This window comes from Gopherus flavomarginatus, chromosome 4 (genome assembly GCF_025201925.1).
Source record: "Gopherus flavomarginatus isolate rGopFla2 chromosome 4, rGopFla2.mat.asm, whole genome shotgun sequence".
Lineage (NCBI taxonomy): Eukaryota > Metazoa > Chordata > Testudines > Testudinidae > Gopherus > Gopherus flavomarginatus.
Genome location: NC_066620.1, coordinates 68,887,562 through 68,908,715, shown reverse-complemented (window position 1 = coordinate 68,908,715; position 21,154 = coordinate 68,887,562). Strand labels below are relative to the sequence as shown.

General features: G+C 39.8%; 1 protein-coding gene across 1 annotated transcript in view; it reads left to right on the top strand.

Moving 5' to 3' along the window:
* Positions 1–21,154, top strand: part of BIRC6 (baculoviral IAP repeat containing 6) — a 349,123-nt gene that overhangs the window by 203,854 nt on the left and 124,115 nt on the right. Inside the window, 5 exon segments of the mRNA XM_050951314.1 lie at positions 624–797; positions 6,400–6,596; positions 8,666–8,966; positions 12,776–12,993; positions 18,663–18,827. Coding sequence (XP_050807271.1) covers positions 624–797; positions 6,400–6,596; positions 8,666–8,966; positions 12,776–12,993; positions 18,663–18,827 — 1,055 coding nt within the window.

Genomic DNA, 21,154 nt, shown 5'->3' with positions numbered 1-21,154 from the left:
TGCCAGACCTTGTGTTCTGAATTATTTTAAGTATCAGAGGGGTAGCCGTGTTAATCTGGATCTGTAAAAGCAGCAAAGAGTCCATCTGTTAGTCTATAAGGTGCCACAGGACTCTTTGCTGAATTATTTTAAGTGTGCTAAATTTCTAAAGAACTCATTTTAAAATTTTAATAAACTAATGGTAAATTCTCAAAATTAATTCTTAACTCAGAACAAGTGCTGTAACTGGGGGAGGATATGCTGTTTTTCATACATAATAAAGCGCAAAACTTAGTATTAATTATGGAACCTGAAGCGATGATTCCGTAATACATGAAGAGCATTGAGGCACCAATACTTTTGACCAGTGAGCTGTATCTGTGAATGTGGGTATCCAATAGTCTGTTCCAGACTGATGGAATCAGTGCAATGACAGGACAAGTTTAAACTTACAGACTTCTCTGTCAAATTTTACTGATGTGGTCAGGAAGTAAAGGCTTGTTAGGACCCAAGGATGTTAAATTCTCATTTGTATCTGTGGCATAAATGAACGAGCGAGATCATTATGGTGTTCTAAAGTAACCTAATCATAAATAATTTTAATAAAATTGTTGTCCGGAAAATGATCCAGTTGTGTTGTTTAGGCCAGCCTTTGCCAGCTGAAATGACACTTGCCCAGCTTTTGACTCTACTATATGACCGTAAACTCCCTCAAGGCTATCGATCAATAGACTTGACTGTTAAGCTTGGCTCCAAAGTGATCTCAGACCCAAGCCTGTCAAAGACAGACTCCTTTAAGCGACTCCACACAGAAAAAGGTAAGTTTTTAACTTTTGTTGCTATATTTTTAGCAAGACACGCGTAACTTCAGGCTGTTTCCCATTTCTCCCTTGCTGGTATTCCTAAATCATGCAGCTTGAGAGAAGTGGTGAGATTTATAGTGCATAGGGTCTTCATTACTAAACATTGTTAAATTACTTCCAAAGATATGTGGTATAAGATACAGAGAAGAACAAAAATGAAATTAAAGCAACTATACTAATTGAGTTTAATTGAATCCTATACCTTCACTCCCAGCTGCCTTTTTGCCACATTTGACTCAGTCCTGAAACCCTCCGCTCTTCCTCTCTCCACTTCTTTCTCCGCACAGGATCTCACTGATTTTGTGTCAAGACAAAATTGACAAGTACATCGTCACCTTCACTACAATTCCCTCCTCTTTCTCCCTGTCACAGAGGAAATTTCTTGTCTGTTCTCCTCCTCTAATCTCTTCACTTGTCGCAGTGGCTCCATCCCATCTCTTGCACCTACTCATCCCTCTCCTTACTCGTCTCCTAAACCCCTCTCTCTTCTCTAGCTCTTTCCCCTCATAATGCAAGCTTTCTATAGCCTTTCCCATCTAAAAAGGGCCACCCTTCACCTCATTTGCCTCTTCAACTAATGTTGCTTCTCCCTTTCATCTCTGAGCTTCTTTAATGTGCTGTCTACAGTCGCTGTCTGTGAGTTTGTCCCTCCAATTCCATCCTAAGCTCTCTCCAATCCAGCTGCTGTTGCTTGCACTCCTCTGATACTGCTCTTGCCAAAGTTTCTATTGACCTCTTCCTAGCTAAAGTTCAGAACCAATACTCTATCGTCGTCTTCATTGACCTGTCAGCCACCTTTGACACCATCCATTATGCTCTTCCTGAAATCCTGTCCTCCCTTGTTTCTGTCCTTTCTTGGTTCTCCTGCTATCTCTAACCACTCCTTTTGTGTGTCCTGAAGTAGAACCTCCTCATCCATACTCCATTTTTCTATGAGGGTTACTCAGAGTTCTCTCCTTGGTCTCCTTCTCTTTTCCCTCTATACCTTATCTCTGGGTAATCTGATCCTCAAACAATTTAGCTACCATTTATTTCTATGCTGACAACTTTCAAATCTACTTCTCTACTACTGACCTGTTTCCTTCTGTCCAAATTAAAATCTTGATCAACCTCTCTGACCTCTCCTTGTGGATGTCTAACTGTCAGATCAATCTCAACATGGCTAAAACTGACCCCTTAATTTCTTCCACTGCAAGCTCTTCTTGCTGTCTCCTTTTTAGATCACTGTGGACAACACCAACATCTTGCCCATTGCTCAGGTCTGTAGTGTCCTGGGTGGCCAGGCTTGAGCATCATCTTCAACTAGGCCTTCTTTCTAGGTCCTCGCATCCAGGCTGTGCTTAAATTTTGCTGATTCTTTCTACATAATATCTGTAAGAGCCTTTCCTGTTCACCCACACAGCAAAAACTCATGTTCAAATTTCATCATCTCATATCTCAATTACTGTAACATCCCTCTCTTTGGCCTTGACAAATGCAGTCTTGCCCTGCTCATATCCATTCAGAATGTTGCTGCAGTGATCGCTTTCCTAGCCCATCAATTTATCGTAAAAAACATACAAACGGCCATACTGAGTCAGACCAAAGGTTCATCTAGCCCAGTATCCTGTCTTCCAACAGTGGCCAATGCCAGATGCTTCAGAGGGCATGAACAGAGCAGATAATCATCAGTGGTCCATCTTCTGTCACCTATTCCAACCATCTGGCAAACAGAGGCTAGGATCACCATCTCTGCCCATCTGGCTAATAGCCATTAATGGACCAATCCTCCATGAACTTATCTAGTTCATTTTTGAGCCCTGTTACAGTCTTGGCCTTCACAATATCCTCTGGCAAGGAGTTCCACGAGTTGACTCTGCGTTGTGTGAAAAAATATTCCTTTTGTTTGTTCTAAACCTGCTACCTATTAATTTCATTTGGTGACCCCTACTTCTTGTGTTATGAGAAGAAGTAAATAACACTTCCTTATTTTACTTTCTCCACACCAGTCATGATTTTATAGACTTCTGTCATATCCCTCCCTTAGTCATTTCTTTTCCAAGCTGCAAAGTCCCAGTCTTATTATTCTCTTCTCATATGGAAGCTGTTCCATACCCCTAATCATTTTTGTATCCTTTCTCTCACCTTTTCCAATTCCAGTGTATCCTTTTTGAGATGGGATGACCACATCTGCATGCAGTATTCAAGATGTGGGCATACCATGGATTTATATAGAGGCAATATGATATTTTCTGTCTTCTTATCCCTTTCTTAATGATTCTCAACATTGTTAGTTTCTTTGACTGCTTCTGAATGTTGAGTGGATATTTCCAGAGAACTCTCCGCAGTGACTCCAAGATCTCTTTCTTGAGAGGTAACAGCTAATTTGGACCCCATTATTTTATGTGCATAGTTAGGATTGTTTTCCAATTACTTTGTATTTATCAACATTGAATTTCATCTGCCATTTCATTGCCCAGTCACTCAGTTTTGTGAGATCCCTTTGTAACTCTTTGCAGTCTGCTTTGGACTTAACTATCTTGAGTAGTTTTGGATCATCTGCAAATTTTGCCACTCACTGTTTACTCCCTTTCCTAGATCATTTAGGAACATGTTGAATAAGACTGGGCCCACTGCCGACCTCTGTGGGACACCACTGTTTACCTTTCTCCATTATGAAAACTGACCATTTATTCCTATCCTTTATTTCCTATCTTTTAACCAGTTACCAGAACTTTCCCTCTGATCCCATGACAGCTTACTTTGCTTAAGAGCCTTTGGTGAGGGACCTTGTCAAAGGCTTTCTGAAAATCTAAATACACTATATATCCACTGGATGACCCTTGTCCACATGGTTGTTGACCCCCTCAAAGAATTCTAGTAGATTGGTGACACATGATTTTCCTTTACAAAACCCATATTGACTCTCTCTCCCAACAAATCATATTTATCTATGTGTCTGACAGTTCTGTTCTTTACTGTAGTTTCAACCAGTGTACCCAGTACTGAAGTTGGGCTTATTGGCTTGTAATTGCCGGGGCCGCCTCTGGACCCTTTTTAAAAAATTGGCATCACATTAGCGTCAGTCATCTGGTACAGAAGCTGATTGAAAGGCTAGGTTACATACTACAGTTAGTAGTCCTGCAATTTCACATTTGAGTTCCTTCAGAACTCTTGGGTGAATACCATCTAGTCCTGGTGAGTTATTACTGTTTATCAATTTCTTCTAAAACCTCTTCTAATGACAACTTAATCTGGGACAGTTCCTCAGATTTGTCACCTAAAAAGCATGGTTCAGGTTCGGGAATCTCCCTCACATCTTCAGCCATGAAAACTGATGCAAAGAATTGATTTCGTTCTTTGCAATGGTCTTCTCATCCTTGAGTGCTCCTTTACCAACTCTGTTGTCCAGTGGCTCCACTGGTTGTTTAGTAGACTTCCTACTTCTGATATACTTCAAAAAAAAATTATTTTTGTCCATGTCATCCCTCTCTTTGCAGTCCTCTACTGGCTAACCTTTCCTATCGCATCAAATGTAAGTGGTGTGTTTTCACTTTCAAGACTTTTCACGACCTATCCCCTCCTTACCTGTCATTTCTCATTCACTATTGAGATATCAGCTCTCACCATTGATTGACCAATGATGCATATCTCCATCACCCTCGTGTTTAAATTTTCAAACAAGCACCTTCATGATTTCTTCCATGCTGCTCCTCATGCTTGGAGAGGTCTACTTTGGAACTGGGTAAAAATTCTGATCTAAGGGCTTGTCTATGTGAGAACTATGCATAGGTTTTATCTAAGGGATGAATTTAAGAAGATTTTGTTTAAATCTTGTCCATACAAGGTTTTATATTTTGCTTAAGGCCATGTCTATATAGAGACTTAATGCATGGCGTGTTGGCGTGTGAATGTACAGTGCACTAATTCTACATGTAGAAAAGCCCTGAGAGTGGCTTCTGTTTAGTTTGACTTGTTTGTAATGCAATTAAGCTAAATGAAAAAAGCCTCTCTTAAAATAGGAGTCCATGCCGAGTTTTGCAGTGGTTTTAGTAAATTGGCTTAAATTCACACTTAGGTCAAACCAAGAAGGACTTTGTCTTGTAAACAAAGTCTAAGGATTGTAGAAGTTCAACTATTTTGCAATTCTGGTAACCTGTGCACTGTCTCACCTGTAATTATGGTACTACAGGCCATCCACAGAGTTGGTATTGGTTGGATTTGCCCTTATTTCCTAAAACATGGTTAGCCTTATGATTATTTCATATGCAAAATGCACTTATCGCTAACAACAGGTTTGGCCTTTGGTGACTACTTAGATTAATTGATGATGATTGGTGAGACATACACAAAGGCTTTAAGTTTTATTAATAACACGGTCAGTATAAGAAAAATCACAAAACAAAGTGAACAAGGATAACAGCAGAATCCACATCACACATACGAATCCATGGGGCGATGAGATAAATGTTTAGGTTGCCACGGTCCTGACATCCTGAGGTCCTGCTTGAGGGGCAGGTTTGATTCCTTTTTGTGCGACTATTTCTTACACCTGCTTATCTTCAAGATCATATTTGGTTAAGTCTTGGCCTCTTGTCCATGTTTGTCATTCTTGCTACCCATTTTGGGAGTTCTGACTATTGTAAGCATTTGCACTGATAGATGGTTGTGGGGGAGGAATAGCTCAGTGGTTTGAGCGTTGGCCTGCTAAACCCAGGGTGAGAGTTCAATCCTTGAGGGGGCCATTTGGGGAACTGGGGTGAAAATCTGGGGATTGGTACTTTGAGCAGGGGATTGGACTAGATGACCTCCTGAGGTCCCTTCCAACCCCAAGATTCTATGATCCTGTGGTTCTCTGTATAATGTGATTAAGAATGTTTAGCTAAATGAAGACTTTGAGGTCTAACAGCATAAGTCAGAAGGTTTAGCAATATCTTCTGATAGACTAATTATTATTATGACTAGGCCTCAAGCTAAATATTATGCCTCAGGCTCACTGAATAGCCCAGTTTAAAATAATTGTTCCTTTGTTTACTGCTATTTGGTTATAGCTGTAGTTTCATTTACACTAATTTAGCAAGCACCTTAACTCTTTCTAAGATACAAATGATTATTTACCTGATTGCTTGAGCTAGGGTCATGGGTCCAAGATTAATTCTAAAATTTTGGAATTTGCATTTTGCGGTGGCACCACCAAGATCTTCACCTGACTGGGAGATCATAACTCTCTCACTAAATGAACTAAATTTCTTTTTTCTGTGGGTCCATATCTTATGAGACCACAGTCAAATAACCTGATTTGACTGGCAATGGAAATTAGATTGTTCTTAATATTTTATATTATTTTGGTTTTACCAAAAGAAAAGTTGGATTTCCTATTGCTTTTCTTATACTGATGTGTTTAACCCCCTTGAAGACTTCAGTGTTTGCTGAAGAAATAAGTATAATAGTTGAAGTGTTTAAATGTTCTTCTTTTCTGAGTGGAGGAGAAAAAGTAAACATTCTAATGTTTAAGATACCACTCCATTTAATGGTTTGGTTCTTCCTTTCTTTTTCTGTGTCCCCTCCCCCCCAGTAGAACATGCAGACTTACTGGGGTCCTGTCCTGAAGAGGAAGCAGTCACTCCAGGCGATGAGTGTATGGATGCAGTGCTGGATGAATCTTTTCTTGAAACATGTCCCATTCAGTCTCCATTACAAGTTTTTGCAGGAATGGGTGGGTTGGCCCTCATTGCAGAGAGACTTCCTATGCTTTATCCAGATGTAATTCAACAAGTAAGTCAAACAGTTTGATTGTCTAGAATTGTGTACTAGTTTTTTCCTTACTATAGTGGTTTCCAAATATTTTCTGTATGTTTTGTTTTTTAAGAGTTAAAAATCATCCTATGAATTATACCTTGCATTTGATTGATTAAATGTTATGAAATTTTCTCCAGCTTTGCTAATTAAATATCCTCATTAAAATCTACTCCATTTGAAGTTAGGAATTTTTCCTTGGTGAGAAGTTCTGAATAGGATATAAAATGATAAATTACTCATTGGGAATCCAAATGCAGTTTTAGTGTGATGGAGATGCAGAGTTCTCCTTGCTAGTGGATGAAGGAAAATCGGTGGGAAGGGTCTCATTACAAGCTGCTGTGGATGTAGTTGAATTGACTGCCAGGTCCATAGGTTCGGCAGTGGCCATGTGTTGGAGTTCCTGGTTGCAGTCTTCTGGGCTTCTGTATAAGGTCTAACCGACTGTACAAGTCCTGCCCTTTGGGGATCCTTGCTCTTTTCGAAGCAGACAGTCACGAAGCTCCATGGGCTAAAGGACTCAAGGGTGACCCTAAAGTCCCTTGGGATGTACACCCCAGCCTCTTCCAAGAAGCGCTATAGGCCTCAACAACCCCTCTGGTACTGGCCCCAGCTAGCAGTCAGAACCTGCAGAGAAAAAGGAATAGGGGTTATAGGCATAGACCACTTCCCCTTTCTATCTCTGCATCAAAGCCTACCCAACCTAGACATCCAGGTGGTTCTAAGCAGGCATTCTGATGGGATACTAGAGGACACTGTACCAGTTCCCATGATGCCATACCTCATTTTTTCTTTGTTTGCAAACCACCTTTCCCACTTCCTCAGTGCTTGGTCATGTATCACCAGGGACCATTGGGTGTTAAGCACTGTAGAAATGTGATATACCCTCCAGTTTATTTCTACCCATCCTTCCCAGTCTCCCTCCCCTTCCCTCTTCAGGGACCCCTGTCAGGAAGAACGTCTGGTCCAGAAGCTTCAATCTGTCCTTTAGGTGGGACCAGTAAAGAAGGTTCTGCAGAATTTAAGAGGGAAGGGTTTCTGCTCCTGTTAATCCTAATCCTGAAAGCCAAGGGAGTTCGCAGCCTATTTTAAACTTGCATCAACTCAACAGCTATCTCAAAAATGATAAAGTTCTGTGTGGTCACTCTGGCATCCATTATTCCCCCTCCAGGGGTCCTAGAGGCTGGTATGTTGCCCTCAGTTTTTAGAGATGCTTATTTCCATGTGTCAGTGCACTGACGGCACAAAACATTCCTCAGGTTCGTACCAGATCACAGTGCTTCCTCTTGTCCTGTAATGGAAAAGAAAGGTCTGATCCATACACATCAGTGGTCAAGGTGAAATTAATTGAGAGAGGAACGCTCATAGACTCAAAGATTTTAATAGGAAAAAAGTATGTAAAACATTTTTGTAAGAAATCAGGTTATTCTCTGGAACAGCTTTAGTTTGTCTATCTTAGTTTTATTAAAACTTTCTTAGAGTTACTATTTCTCTCAAACTGTGATCAAGAATGATTCTCTGTAAAGCAGTTGACAGTGGGTCATTCTACCTCTACAGCAACGCATGAGCTTCACAGAATCTATATAGAAGGGGTAATGTAGTAATTTGTAGGAGCATGGGACATGCTGGCTTAGTTTTTTCTCTGATTAGGCCTCCAACCTAAGTGGTATTAGAAATGCCTAATAAGACCAAAGGAGAGTGAAAGGAAAAGTGTTTAGTGCCTCTCTGAGAGATGAGAGGGTTAAACTTGAAACCTTACAAATATTAACACTAACCAAATTTCCTCTGAGTAAGAAAATTATGTAAAAACTGTGCAAGTAATCTCTTCAGTTTCTTTGTAGTATATTGTACTACGTATATTGCGCATGGCCAGTACTACATCAGGCTATAATCTCCTCAGATTTCATAACCTAAGCAGGTTTTTATATATATATATATATGTTCCTTAAACCCTAATTCTAACTGCAATAAAATTGTGTGCTGCAAGAAATGACCCTAAATGATGACTACTTCCAAGGATTGTATTAACTTTTTTGTTGTTTTTGAAGGTGAGTGCTCCAGTAGTTACATCCACTACGCAAGAGAAGCAGAAGGACAGTGATCAGTTTGAATGGGTTACCATTGAGCAATCAGGAGAACTAGTTTATGAAGCCCCAGAAACAATTGCTGCAGAGCCTCCACCCATCAAATCAACAGTGCAAACTATGTCTCCCATACCAGCTCATTCTTTGGCTGCCTTTGGATTATTTCTTCGTCTCCCTGGCTATGCAGAGGTGCTGTTAAAAGAGAGGAAACATGCCCAGTGTCTGCTTAGATTGGTGTTGGGAGTTACAGATGATGGTGAAGGAAGTATGTACTATAACTACTACATTTATTTGTAAAACACTGCCAAATTGTTTTAACTTACATTTAAGTGTATTTACAATGTGATGCTTTAGAAGGAGGCTGGAATTGCTTTGTGTAGTTTGTGAAGAACTCAATCTTATCCACATCCTGGATCATATAAGAAAATTTAAAACTGAGCTGACAGATTTTAAAATAGTTGTCACAGAGAATCATCATCAAATAAGGGTGTTTCTAGTGGGGTTTCATGAGGATCAGGCCAGGTGCAACTCAACATTTTCATCCATAATTTGGAAGTAAATATCAAGTAACTGCTAATTAAACTTTGTGAATGACACAGTATTGCAGAATGACATATAATGATGAAGATGGGGTCAGTCATATAGAGCAATCTGAAGCACTTCGTAAACTGGGCCCATTTAAAGAAAATGTGTTTTTAATACAGCCAAATGCAAAGTTATATGTCTAGGAGCAAGGAATGCAGGCCATACTACAGACTGGAGGGCTCTATCCTGGAAAGAAGTAGCTCTGAAATGAATTTAAGGTCATACTGGAGAAGCAGCTCAGCATGAGCTCCCAATGCATTTCTGTAGCATAAAGGGCTAATGTGATGCTTGGATGTATAAACGGGGGAATAGTGAGTAGACTAGGGACGCAATTTTTTACTTCTATGCAGTGTTGGTGAGATCAATACTACATATAGTTTTGGTGTCCATACTTTGAAAAGGATGTTGAAAAATCAGAGAGGAGGCAGAAGAGACACAAAAATGATTCAAGGCCTGGAGAAAATGCCTTGCAGTGAGAGAATTAGGGTATGGCTACACTTACAGTTGTACAGCGCTGGGAGTTACAGCTGTCTTCGTACAGCTGTGTAGGGAAAGCGCTGCAGTGTGGCCACACTGACAGCTACCAGCACTGCAGTGTGGCCACATTTGCAGCATTTACAGCTCTGTTGGGGGTGGTGCATTGTGGGCAGCTATCCCAGCGTTCAAGTGGCTGCAATGTGCTTTTCAAAAGATGGGGGCGAGGGGGAACGTAGGGGAGAGAGAGAGAGAGTGGATTTTTGCATCTGTCAGCTCCCTGCTGCAAGTTCTAAGGACTAGAACATACACATCACCAACCTGAAATCAATTTAAAAGTTTCGAGCCCTTCCCCCACCCCTCTCTTATTCACTAAATGCAAATTATGCACTCCTAAATAGCCTTCAGACCTCATAAGCAGCTGCTCAACACGGACTCCCCCTTCCCCCTCTGCCATGTGACTTCTGTCTTCAAGCAAACAGCTGTGAACCTTCCAAAGCAATTCTCCTGCCTGCCTCTGCTCGCTCGCTGGAGCAAACAGCAGCTGTGTTTGTTTTTTAGATAAGCAGCTCGGGGAAACTCAGAGTTCAGCCATTCTTCCGGTTTGTTGTGAGCAGGCATTCTGGGATACCTCCTAATACCCTGGAGGCCAATAACAGCGCTTTTGGTGGCCACACTTGATGAGCAGCGCTGCATCACCAGCGCTGCAGTCGTTACACCCCAAGCAGACCAGGTGTACAGCCAGCGCTGCAGCCAGGGAGTTGCAGCGCTGGATGTGCCTTGCAGGTGTGGACAGTTACTAAGTTGCAGCTCTGTAAACGCACCACCAGCGCTGCAACTCTCCAGTGTAGCCAAGCCCTCTGAGTTCAATCTGTTTAGCTTATCAGAAAGAAGATTGAGAGGTGACCTGATTATGTGTAAATACTTTCGCAGGGAGTAAATACTGGGTACTAAAAGGGTTTTCAGTCTAGCTGAGACATGCATAATAAAAACCAATGGCTGGAAGCTGAAGCCTGACACATTCAAATTGGAAATAAGACACACTTAACATTTTAACTTTGAGGGTGATGAACCATTGGAACATACTACCAGTGGAAGTGGTGAGTGCTCCAATTTTGGATTTCTATATAGCAAGACTGAGTGCCTCTCTGGAAGATATGCTTTAGCCAAACACAAGTTATTGGGCTCAGCACAGGAGGAACTGGGTAAAATTTAAGGGCCTGTGATATACAGACCGTCAGACTAGATTATCTAAAAATATAATAATGATCTAATGGGCCATTCTGGATTTAAACTCTGAATTTTGTGTAGGGCCAGACCAGTGAGGCTTTTTTGTTTGTTTGTTTGTTTCGTAGCACACACAATGAACCTGGTCAGTACTAATAAAATTGGCCTTAACACCACGAATAGAAGCTGTAGCAAATGTTTTTCTTGATCTCCTTCGCCCACTGGTAGCCTGATGAAAACAAACAAATTGCTCTACTCAAATACCTTGGCCACCTTTTTTCTGAGGGAGACCTGGTCCTTTCATGTTTAGTTAACCAGACATTTGTCCCTTTGCAAAGGCAAGGCCCCTAGATACCTCTAGTGTCAAAACAAGAACCTGTTCCTCCATTCATAAATTGGTTAAATGCCCTAAGGGAGTACCAGTGCACCCTAGAACATCTACCTTAGTTTAGAACCTCTGCAAAAACCAAAAGAGGGAGGGGCAATAAACTTCCCAATTTGCTCAGCTAGTCCCATGAACTTTGGCTTTTGTTTGCCTCTTACTTGTGTGTTCCTTTTTCTGTAAGCTTGTGCACACTGTGGGAGACAAAGCGAGCCAAATAGCAAATGAAATTTGATATCTGGGTATTTTACTTCAGATTTGGGTAGTAAACTGACTGGAGAACCATTCAGATCTCATGTCTAGCCTGCTTCTTTTACATAATGTAAAGATCTAGAGCTACAAATCCACATATGGCCCAAAATAATTACCATTTAAACGCACCTCAGAGGCAAATAGTGTATCAATGTTCTCCCAGTTGGTTTTTCTACCATCCGCTTGTGGCTTGGCGTATGTATAGATTTTGGGAGCCTATAGAAAATGAGCATAAATACTTGTCATATAGACAGCAGTCGTGGGACTTCTTGCTCTCATGGGGTAATAAAAGCTTCTTTTAGGCAGCAGTCTGTTTTTTTTCCTTTAGAAAGAAAAGTTAGATGTTTTGATAAGTTTGTGTATTTTGTGATTTTTTTTTTTTAAAGCAAAAATCTCAAGAGAATCACTTTACTGAGTCAAATAGAGCAGAAGAGTACATAAAATTGGACAGTTTTAACTAGGTACATCTTATTAACAGGCAAGAATATTGTTACACTATGATTTTATGAATCATTATCCTCTTCTCCACCCTTGATACAATAGGGCTAATTTTAAAAATAAAATGATAGTACAAAACTCACACTGGGTTTTATTTTTAATGTCCTATAGTGAAAATGTATTGAATCGTTACACTGTTTCATTGTATGCTCACCTCATGAACGACATTACAGTTTGTGTCACTGCAAAGTTTATCCTAGCATTAAAAATATGTTGATAAAAGTGGAGAGGTTTTTCTCACTGGCTTCCTGGTGGGGCAGCTGTTTGTATAACCTTTCTTCAAACTTTACAGAGTAATCTAATCTTGCAATAAAAAATACGGCCAAATACGTAATTTAGTGCAGTGAGAGAGTTGTTAATAAACTAGCTTTTCACCCTTGGAGATAAGGGTTTAAATCTTGTTTTTAATCACAAATTATATGCATTTATTGGTCTTAGCCTAGTCCATAAAGGAAACCAGTTCATATCTCTTGCCCATATTTCCCACCAGAAGTTTGGCTAAAAAGAAGCCTGGAATACAATAATACATTCTGTTAAAGACTAAATATGTTCAAAAATATAGTAGATATTTTCAATAAATCATTGCGAAGATGAACATTTATGTGCTGAACTGTTAAAAAGGAAATATTTCATATTTTTATACTTTCTCAACCTAGGTCATATCCTGCAGTCCCCTTCGGCTAATGTGCTTCCAACTCTTCCATTTCATGTGCTGCGCAGTTTGTTCAGCACCACACCATTGACTACTGATGATGGCGTACTCCTTAGGCGCATGGCACTAGAAATTGGGGCAGTGCATCTTATACTTGCGTGTCTATCTGCTCTGAGCCACCATGCCCCGAGAGTGCCCAACTCTAGTCCCAACCAGTCAGAGGTAAGTTTAGCTTCTGGTTAGTGACGTACTTAGCTGCAGTAAGCTCCAGTGACCTAGTAAATATGAAAGTCTTGTTGCTGGAGTAGCATCACACACCTTTCTTAATCTAATGTTCTGTAGCCCTTTAAAGTGAATTCTTGAGAACTTGAATTCAAGTGAATTGCAAAAGTAATTTGAAAGTCCTTGCTAAACTATTGCTTACATATTTCAGTGCCCTGTAGTAACCTTAAAAGGCTTATTACATTTAAAAATAAATTACTTTAAAGGAATGTAAAGATTGCAGTCAGACACGGAAAAGTTAGGTTGCCCGTACAGCCTTTAATTTGTGTTATGATGCAGTCTTTAATTACATGATCTCATTATTTTTTCCACAGGACTCCTGCCTCATTCAGTGCTCAAGATGGTCAATGTGTAGCTGTTCAATATTTTTATCCTCACTAGGCAATGAGTGTCACACCATGCAACCCTACACTGAATACAGAATTATTCATTAAGTGGTTTTCATTCTTCAATAAGTGTTTCATAAACCTTAGTGAATTCATCTTCATAACTCGGTGATAGGGTAAAGTGCTTTTTTATCCCTGTTTTACAGATGCGGAGTGAGGCACAGTGAGATTAAAGCCAAAGGGCCAAGAGCCTGAATTTTCAGAAAACTTAGTATTTTATAGTAGTTAATATGGTCAAAGCACAGCTCCCACTGACTTAAGTTGCAATTGTGAGAGCTCAGCACTCCCACAAATCATGCTCAGGTATCCCAAATTTGGCAAACAGAAAATGAGTCGCACACAGTTAAAACCTTTTTACAGATGTTCCTTGAGTGACTTGTCCAGCATCACAAGTGAGGTAGGTGAGGGGAGTATCTAACAGACTCATTCACTGCACAATCCCAATTAATTCTGAGTATTGTCCATTCCTGTGCTCTGAATGAGGCAGGCATCCTGTGGGAAGAAAACTAGTATTTGATCATGTAGTCAGACTGTATCATCATGCATTCACAGAAGGGGGATCGAATTAAGGTTGAACCTACATGTTCAGGGATTTTCTGTTCAATGGAAGGAAACAAAACTGGAGAAGACTGTCAAGAATCACTACAGTTTGAAAGACTCTCTCTCTCTGATCCTGGGACGAGACTGAGGTACCTAACAGGCACAGCTGTTCTTCCGTTCCTATACCAATCAGAAATACTAGTGAAGGGACACAATCTATTCTAGAGAGAAGTAGTAAAACTGATGTTTATGAATCAGGTAGAGTTAATACTAGCCTTCTCCCAGAAATAGCTCAGCTCACATTGGTCATGGGCTGTAAGCCCAGTATCAGACCAAAGAGCAGAATATTTTAGCAGTAAGTCTCCACTCAGCCTCAGAAGTGCATAATGCAGCCTGTCCATTACAACTGGCTGCATACAAGGCTCCATCTCATCAGTTTTAATCCACTCATCAGTGTCGTTACTTGTGCTATACCATATCTTATTGAAAACGGGAGCTCCCTTCCTGGAGCTGAGCGCTATAGAATAAACAGTTCCCTTAGAATAAATGTACACCAATATATTCTTTATAATCCAAAATATACAGAATTTATCAGAGTGATCGTTGATGTGAAGTGACTAAATAAATGGGTAAGGAAGGCAAGATTCTGGATGGTAACCCTGGGATCAATCATAGTTGCTCTATATCCAAAAGACTTCCATGTGTATTGGGCTGGTACATGTCTGTCTCCACATTACCGTACAATCTTGTCATGGTAGCTTTCTGAAATGTATAACCTTGCACTTTTAGCACAAGACCAGGCCTTTTTGATCCATCATCAACTATCAGGGTTTTCACAGTGATGCTAGTAATAATCTTAGCAAGTCTTTGGTCCAAAAGTGCTCACCATTTCTAAATGATACCTTAATCAAACCTGCATCCAGAGCAGCAGCTCAGTAAATGAATTCTCCAAAAATTACTGCTTAGGGTCTAAACCCACACACCAGATACAACGCAAAATCGTGCATTAATACTGAATGGGACAATGTTTTTATTTCCCTCTGAATGTTGGTGAACCACACATAAGAACAGCCATGCTGGGTCAGACCAAAGGTCCATCTAGCTCAGTATCCTGTCTTCTGACAATGGCCAATGCCAGGTTCTTCAGAAAGAATGAACAGAACAGGTAATCATCAAGTGATCCATTCCCTGTCGTCCACTTCAAGCTTCTGGCATGGAGAAGCTAGAGATGCTCAAAGCATGGTGTTGAGGACAAGAAAACCTTTTGAAAGTCCAACCATTTCAGTTTCCACTTTTGCAACAAATGCCTGTCTTGCTAGGTGGGGATCACACCTGGAAAACAAGGTAGTCATATGTAGAGAATGCCACATGGAAAAGTATCCACTTTCTAGAGTCCACAGAAATGAATGCAGTATAAAGTTTTTATCACCACTACTTTGGAGGCGAGCATGTTTTGGTTCAGTCTGATCCCACCACCGTGGTCATATTTCTGAACAATTGATGGAATTAGATGCTCTCAGCTCCTCTCAGAAGCAAGGGAAATTGTCCTGGGCAGAGAACAGTATATTATCACTCAAAGCAGTGCACATACAGCATACTTATGGATTCAGGGTAGGATTGGCTGAGTAGCTATCCCACCAACGATTCTGTATGGCATCTGAATTAGGAAATCTTTGAACTAGTGACCCAGCAATTCAGACACCTGGAAGTAGACCTCCCTTGCAAATCACAGAAATGTGAAACTAGATCACTGTTTCACCAGCGAAGTGGATTCTCCTTCAGTAGGAGCAGATGCCCTCACATAGATGACATGCTGTATGCTTTCTCACTCCTTCCTGTGATAATTTTTTAAAAATGAGAGCTTCAGCAAGCCTGTACTGAAGCCTATATTCTTGAGGTGAGGGCTCTCCTGAAGTGCTCAGGTCCAAAGAGACAGCATATTCAACTATAGTGACATCTTCATGAGTTTGGCACGTTGTAGTTTTACTATTAAAGTGACTTTAGGTTTCAATTTAAAACTAAAATCATGAATGCAAAGCATTGCCAATACATTATTGCAAAGGCCATAATGATATATTTATGTAGTGTAAAAATGTTATAATTTTAAATGTTACTGCTTTTCCTTTTCTAGCAGTAAAAAAGATTTCTAAGATGCATAGCAAATATATTTTTACTTATTGTTTTTTCCAATTCAAAACTTGTAATTCAATCTGTTTATATATTTTAATGTTATGTGAGTGGTATTTGCTTTTTAATAACAAATAGTTTAACAGCTTTATTCCCTCATTCTCTTTACTTTACTTGAAACAATGCAAAAGGTGAAAATCAGAAGAGAAAATTAAGTCATCTCCAGTTTTTGGCATAAGCCAAAATTTTCAGTATGGGGTGCCTGACATTAGGCACCTAAATAAGTGACCTGCTTTTCAGAAGTGCTCATTACCCAAAGCTCTCAGTAATTCTAATGAGACCTGTGAGTGCTCAGTATATCTGAAAAGCAGGTCACTTGTTTAGGTGCATAACTTTAAGCATCAGTTGGAATTTTCTTTTCAGAGTTCTTATCTTCTATATATGATGTTTCATCTAAGATCTGGCAGCTATCTTTTAAGTTTAGCACAGGCACCAGAATATTTTAACACGTTAAAACAGTTTACTAATCTAATGCTATTCTGCTATTAAATTTATTTTATTATTTAAATGCAGTCATGAGCACCATAAGAATAAGCAATCTGAGCGCCTCAAAAAAGTTAGTGAAATAAATGTCATGACGCTCCAAAGTCAGGAAGTATTATCCCCATTTTACTGGAGTAGAAACTGAGATGCCATTGAGTTTCAGTAACTTGGGCCACATATGAATTTTCTGGCAGAGCTGGGAATATAACCTGTTTCTCCTGATTTATAGGCTTATGCCTCAACCATTCCATTATTCTTTTACTACTTTAGCAAGTTTATTCAAAGTTAATCCGTGTAGTTTCATAATCAAAGTCTTAGCAGCCTGCAGAAAGATCTGAAATGACATTTTATTTTCCATCCAAATTTGTCTAATAATTATAATTTTCATTAAACTTGGCTAGATTTTAGTGCTAGTTGTAGAGCTGCATCGTTTAACGTGATCCTAATTAGCCTTCATTAGTGTACATTATAAAATATTGTTGTTGCCAATGTGATTACAGTGAACAGAAAAATGATTTACTCTCCCATGCAAGCTGAAAATCACATGGGATGATTAACATTCCTGGTTCTGTACAAGAAATCCACATGCGTTGCGGAGTCTTTCCTGTCCTGGGGGTTGAATTCCAGTGGATGTCTGTGACAGGTTCCCCCCGGGGTGCCATCTGGAACTGGGGTACCACTGAGCTCTTCCGACCCACCCACCTGGGCTCCCTCTCACACTGTACTGCTGTGACAAGCTGCCAGACCCTCCAGCTGCACTTTCCGCAGCATATGTACAGATAGGGGAACACCCAGCTGCAGTTACATGCAGGCTCTCTGACCAGCCCCTGCATAGGAAGGCTACAGCTAAGGCAACTCCCAGCTCCCCCTCTGGAGTATAAAGCCCAAATTATACCGTCTTGCTCTGTACAGGGAACTGTACAGGGTAAGCTCATAAAATTTGCCCCTTCCCTCAATGTGGAGAGGACTATGCAACAGCCATTTGCCCCTAAGCGAAGATTCCCATACACTTCACTCCAACTCACTGGTTTAGATAAAACAAAAACAAGTGTATTAACTACAAAAGATAGATTTTAAGTGATTATAAGTGATAGCAAACAGATCAAACAAAAAATGCAAACTAAGCTTAATGTGCTAAATTGATTGTATATGAATAGCAGATTCTCACCCTAAGAGATGATACAAGCAGGCTGCAAATTCTTATGGGGCAAGTTGCATTTGCTTTGTAGCTTGGAATCCCCAGGTGTTTCATTCACAGACTAAAAATCCCTTTAGCCTGGGTCCAGCACTTTCCCCCAGTTCAGTCTTTGTTCCTCAGGTGTTTCTAGAAGTCTCCTTATGTGAGAAGTGAAGAACCACAGATGATGCTACTCTCTGCCTTATATAGCTTTTGCATAGGGTGGGAACCTTTTGTTTCAAAGCTTATTTCCCAGACCAATCTCTAGAAAAATACTGACATCCCAAGATGAAGTTTGGAGACTAGTCTCATCACGTCCTAGTAGAGTCATAGCAGACATTACTTGGAGGCTGTCTGTAGCCTTTTCAGGAAGGCTTCCCAGGTGGGTGATAAACTTCTCCTAAGGCCTATTGTTTTTTCCTAATGGCCCATTGCCCTGAATAGGCCCTTCCCCACACATTATCTAGACTGAAAGCATCTTGTCTAGTGGGCATTACTCAGATGTAACTACATTTGAACTACAGATACATAGTCAATATTCATAACTTCAGATACAAAAATGATACATGCATACAAATAGGATAATCATATTCAGCAAATCATAACTTTTCCAAAGACACCTTACATGGCTTATCTCGCATAAAATACATCATAATTATGTCATCATATCATATAATAAAATCACTGTGAAGAATATGGGGTGCAGTGTCACAATGTCCATGAGTTTGTTTTAATAAGTAAATGAAAAGCAACAAAAAACCTTCTTTCCTGAAGGACTGAAGGAATTGTGAAGGACCTGGACAATATGATCTATAATCACTTTTTGTTTTTATTAGCCACAGGTGTCAAGCACGCACAACAGTGTATCAACAGAAGAACAGCAACTCTACTGGGCTAAGGGTACTGGTTTTGGAACTGGCTCCACTGCTTCTGGATGGGATGTAGAACAAGCTTTGACTAAACAAAGGCTGGAAGAAGAACATGTCACCTGTCTTCTGCAGGTACGGAATGGTGAAGTATAAATAACCCATATAGGCATTCATGTATGTGGTGGTAATATAGTTAAGCCTGTAAAAAAGTTGTATTCTTAACCCCTTTTCACTCCAGTATTTGAAGTGTTTTACTTATTAGGCTGAAACACCCATCAGCCATTTGTGAGCCTATACTTAAAAATTATTTTTCCTGTGTCGTGGCTTAAAAAAAGTCTAGATTTTCTCATAACAAATGTGAATGTATGAAAATGTAGGACTGAACCAGTTGGAGCAGAAAATTCTAATAAGCTATTTGCTTAAAGATGGATGCAATACACCGGTGACCTCAAGTAATTCATTGTGCAGCTGTTTTGTTAAACATTGTGTGCATGCTTGACATTTGCAGGCTAAGCTGCTGAAAACAGGAGGTTGTAAGCTTGATGTGCACAATAGATTTGTAGCAAAGGTGGATGGCCCTGTGATTATATGATTGGGGGAGGGGTCTGTTCCTGACCACCAAAAATGAGAACACATGTCAGCCTTTCAGGATGGGGAGTATTTCTTTATCATAACACACCAGTTACTTTATCCAGGTCAGGAAGGTTGCAGAGCATTGTCTTCTATAGACTGAGTTTGATGCTTTAGGACCTTCAGGGTCACTTGAGTATATAGAGCATGTCTCTGTTCAGCCAGGTAATACAGTGAATGTGGCAAACATAAATTAGCAAGAGATCATAAGAAGCTCAAGTTTAAATGATAAATGCATTTTTTTTCCCCCCCTGGGAGGAAGATCACCTATAAGTTTATAACCTCTGTCATAGTGATCCATAGAAAGAACAGAACACAAAAGCAGATGTGCTTAGCTGTGAGCACATGGACAGCTCTGAATGTTCACTGAACCAAGAATATTCTAGGAGATTTCTGTGGTGCTTTTATATTCCCATGTAGACCTGTTGACATCTAGGCAAAAGCAAAGGCAGATGATCAGAGAAGCAGACCTAGGAGACTAGGAACAGATTAATTTCTAGTTTGCCAAATAGGCTTCTTTGTTATTTCCTCCTTGTTTTTCACCACTTGCAAGGGTAACTGATTTTTTTTTAAAGTCCCTTCTTATTACCCCAAATTGTCCAAGAAGGCTATGTTTTCAGACATAGGGGAATTATCTCGAAAGGCTCCATTCAATCTTCCCACCAGGCACCTCTCTCTTCTCTGGGCTTGTTCAGCATACCACTGAAGTTGAACCATATACATTTTATTTATGATTGTCTGAAATGAGCTATTCAGCAAATTATTGCTACTTCAGAGCTGAGCAAAAGTTTGAATGTCCTGAGGCTGATGGCATATTCTGAAAAAGTATATAGTTTAACAACTGATATAAATATTGCCTTTTTTCATTTATAAAATGTATTTATACTCTTAAGCACTGAAAAAGAAAAATGCATAATTTAATTACATTATTAGTTAAAGGACTCTCAGATCACCATTATTATATGTCCACATGCAAAAGAATCTGTCTCCTATCAAACATCTTTTATTGAAGAAGAAAATTAAAAAAAGAAAACAAACTATTAAATAAGCCTAGTAGCAAGCCATGAAATTCTACAAGCTCATGCTTGAATTCCAGAGCCAAGGGCCCTTTTTATAAGAAATCCTATCTCTGCAGTCAGTACAAATTTAACTCATGGAGCTGTCAGCTCATATGCCTTCACTAATCTTTACTGCTGGGATAGAGCACAGAGGAGAGGCAGTTTTTAAGGTGGCTCCAGGCCTGAGCCACATAAAATGTAATAGGTAAAATGAAACAATAATTTCCAGTTAGTTTCCAAGCAACTAATTGAAGTCCTTGTAGATGATAGAACACAAGCTTCATGCTCCCTGCAAGACAATTCACTACACAAACAAGGAAGAAGACAGCTGTATTATTCACTGACTAAAGATCAAAGGCAGTCTTCAGGGTTAGCCCCATGCAGGGAGTAATCTCATCAGAAGTGAGGAAGTATAGATAACTGGTGAGGTCCATATTTAACAGTAAAAGTTGCGATCTCTGCTAGATGTTGATGATTAAGGTATTCTCTGTTGTTGACCATCTAAGATCCAACAGGTTATGCATCTTACTGTTGAGAGGGCAGATACTTCTCACTGTCTTCACTGTTTGCCATATGATTTACAAATTGGATTTATCATGGGATTAAACTGGAGATAGGATGTATTTAGAACGTAGCTATTCTAATAGGAGTATCAGAACTCCCCCAATGACACATAACAAAGATATGTCTAGCAATGTAGTGCTTTCAGTGGGTTTTTTAAACCTAAACTTTTGTGTAATAATTTGAAGTGGCTTTATTTAATGCTTGTTT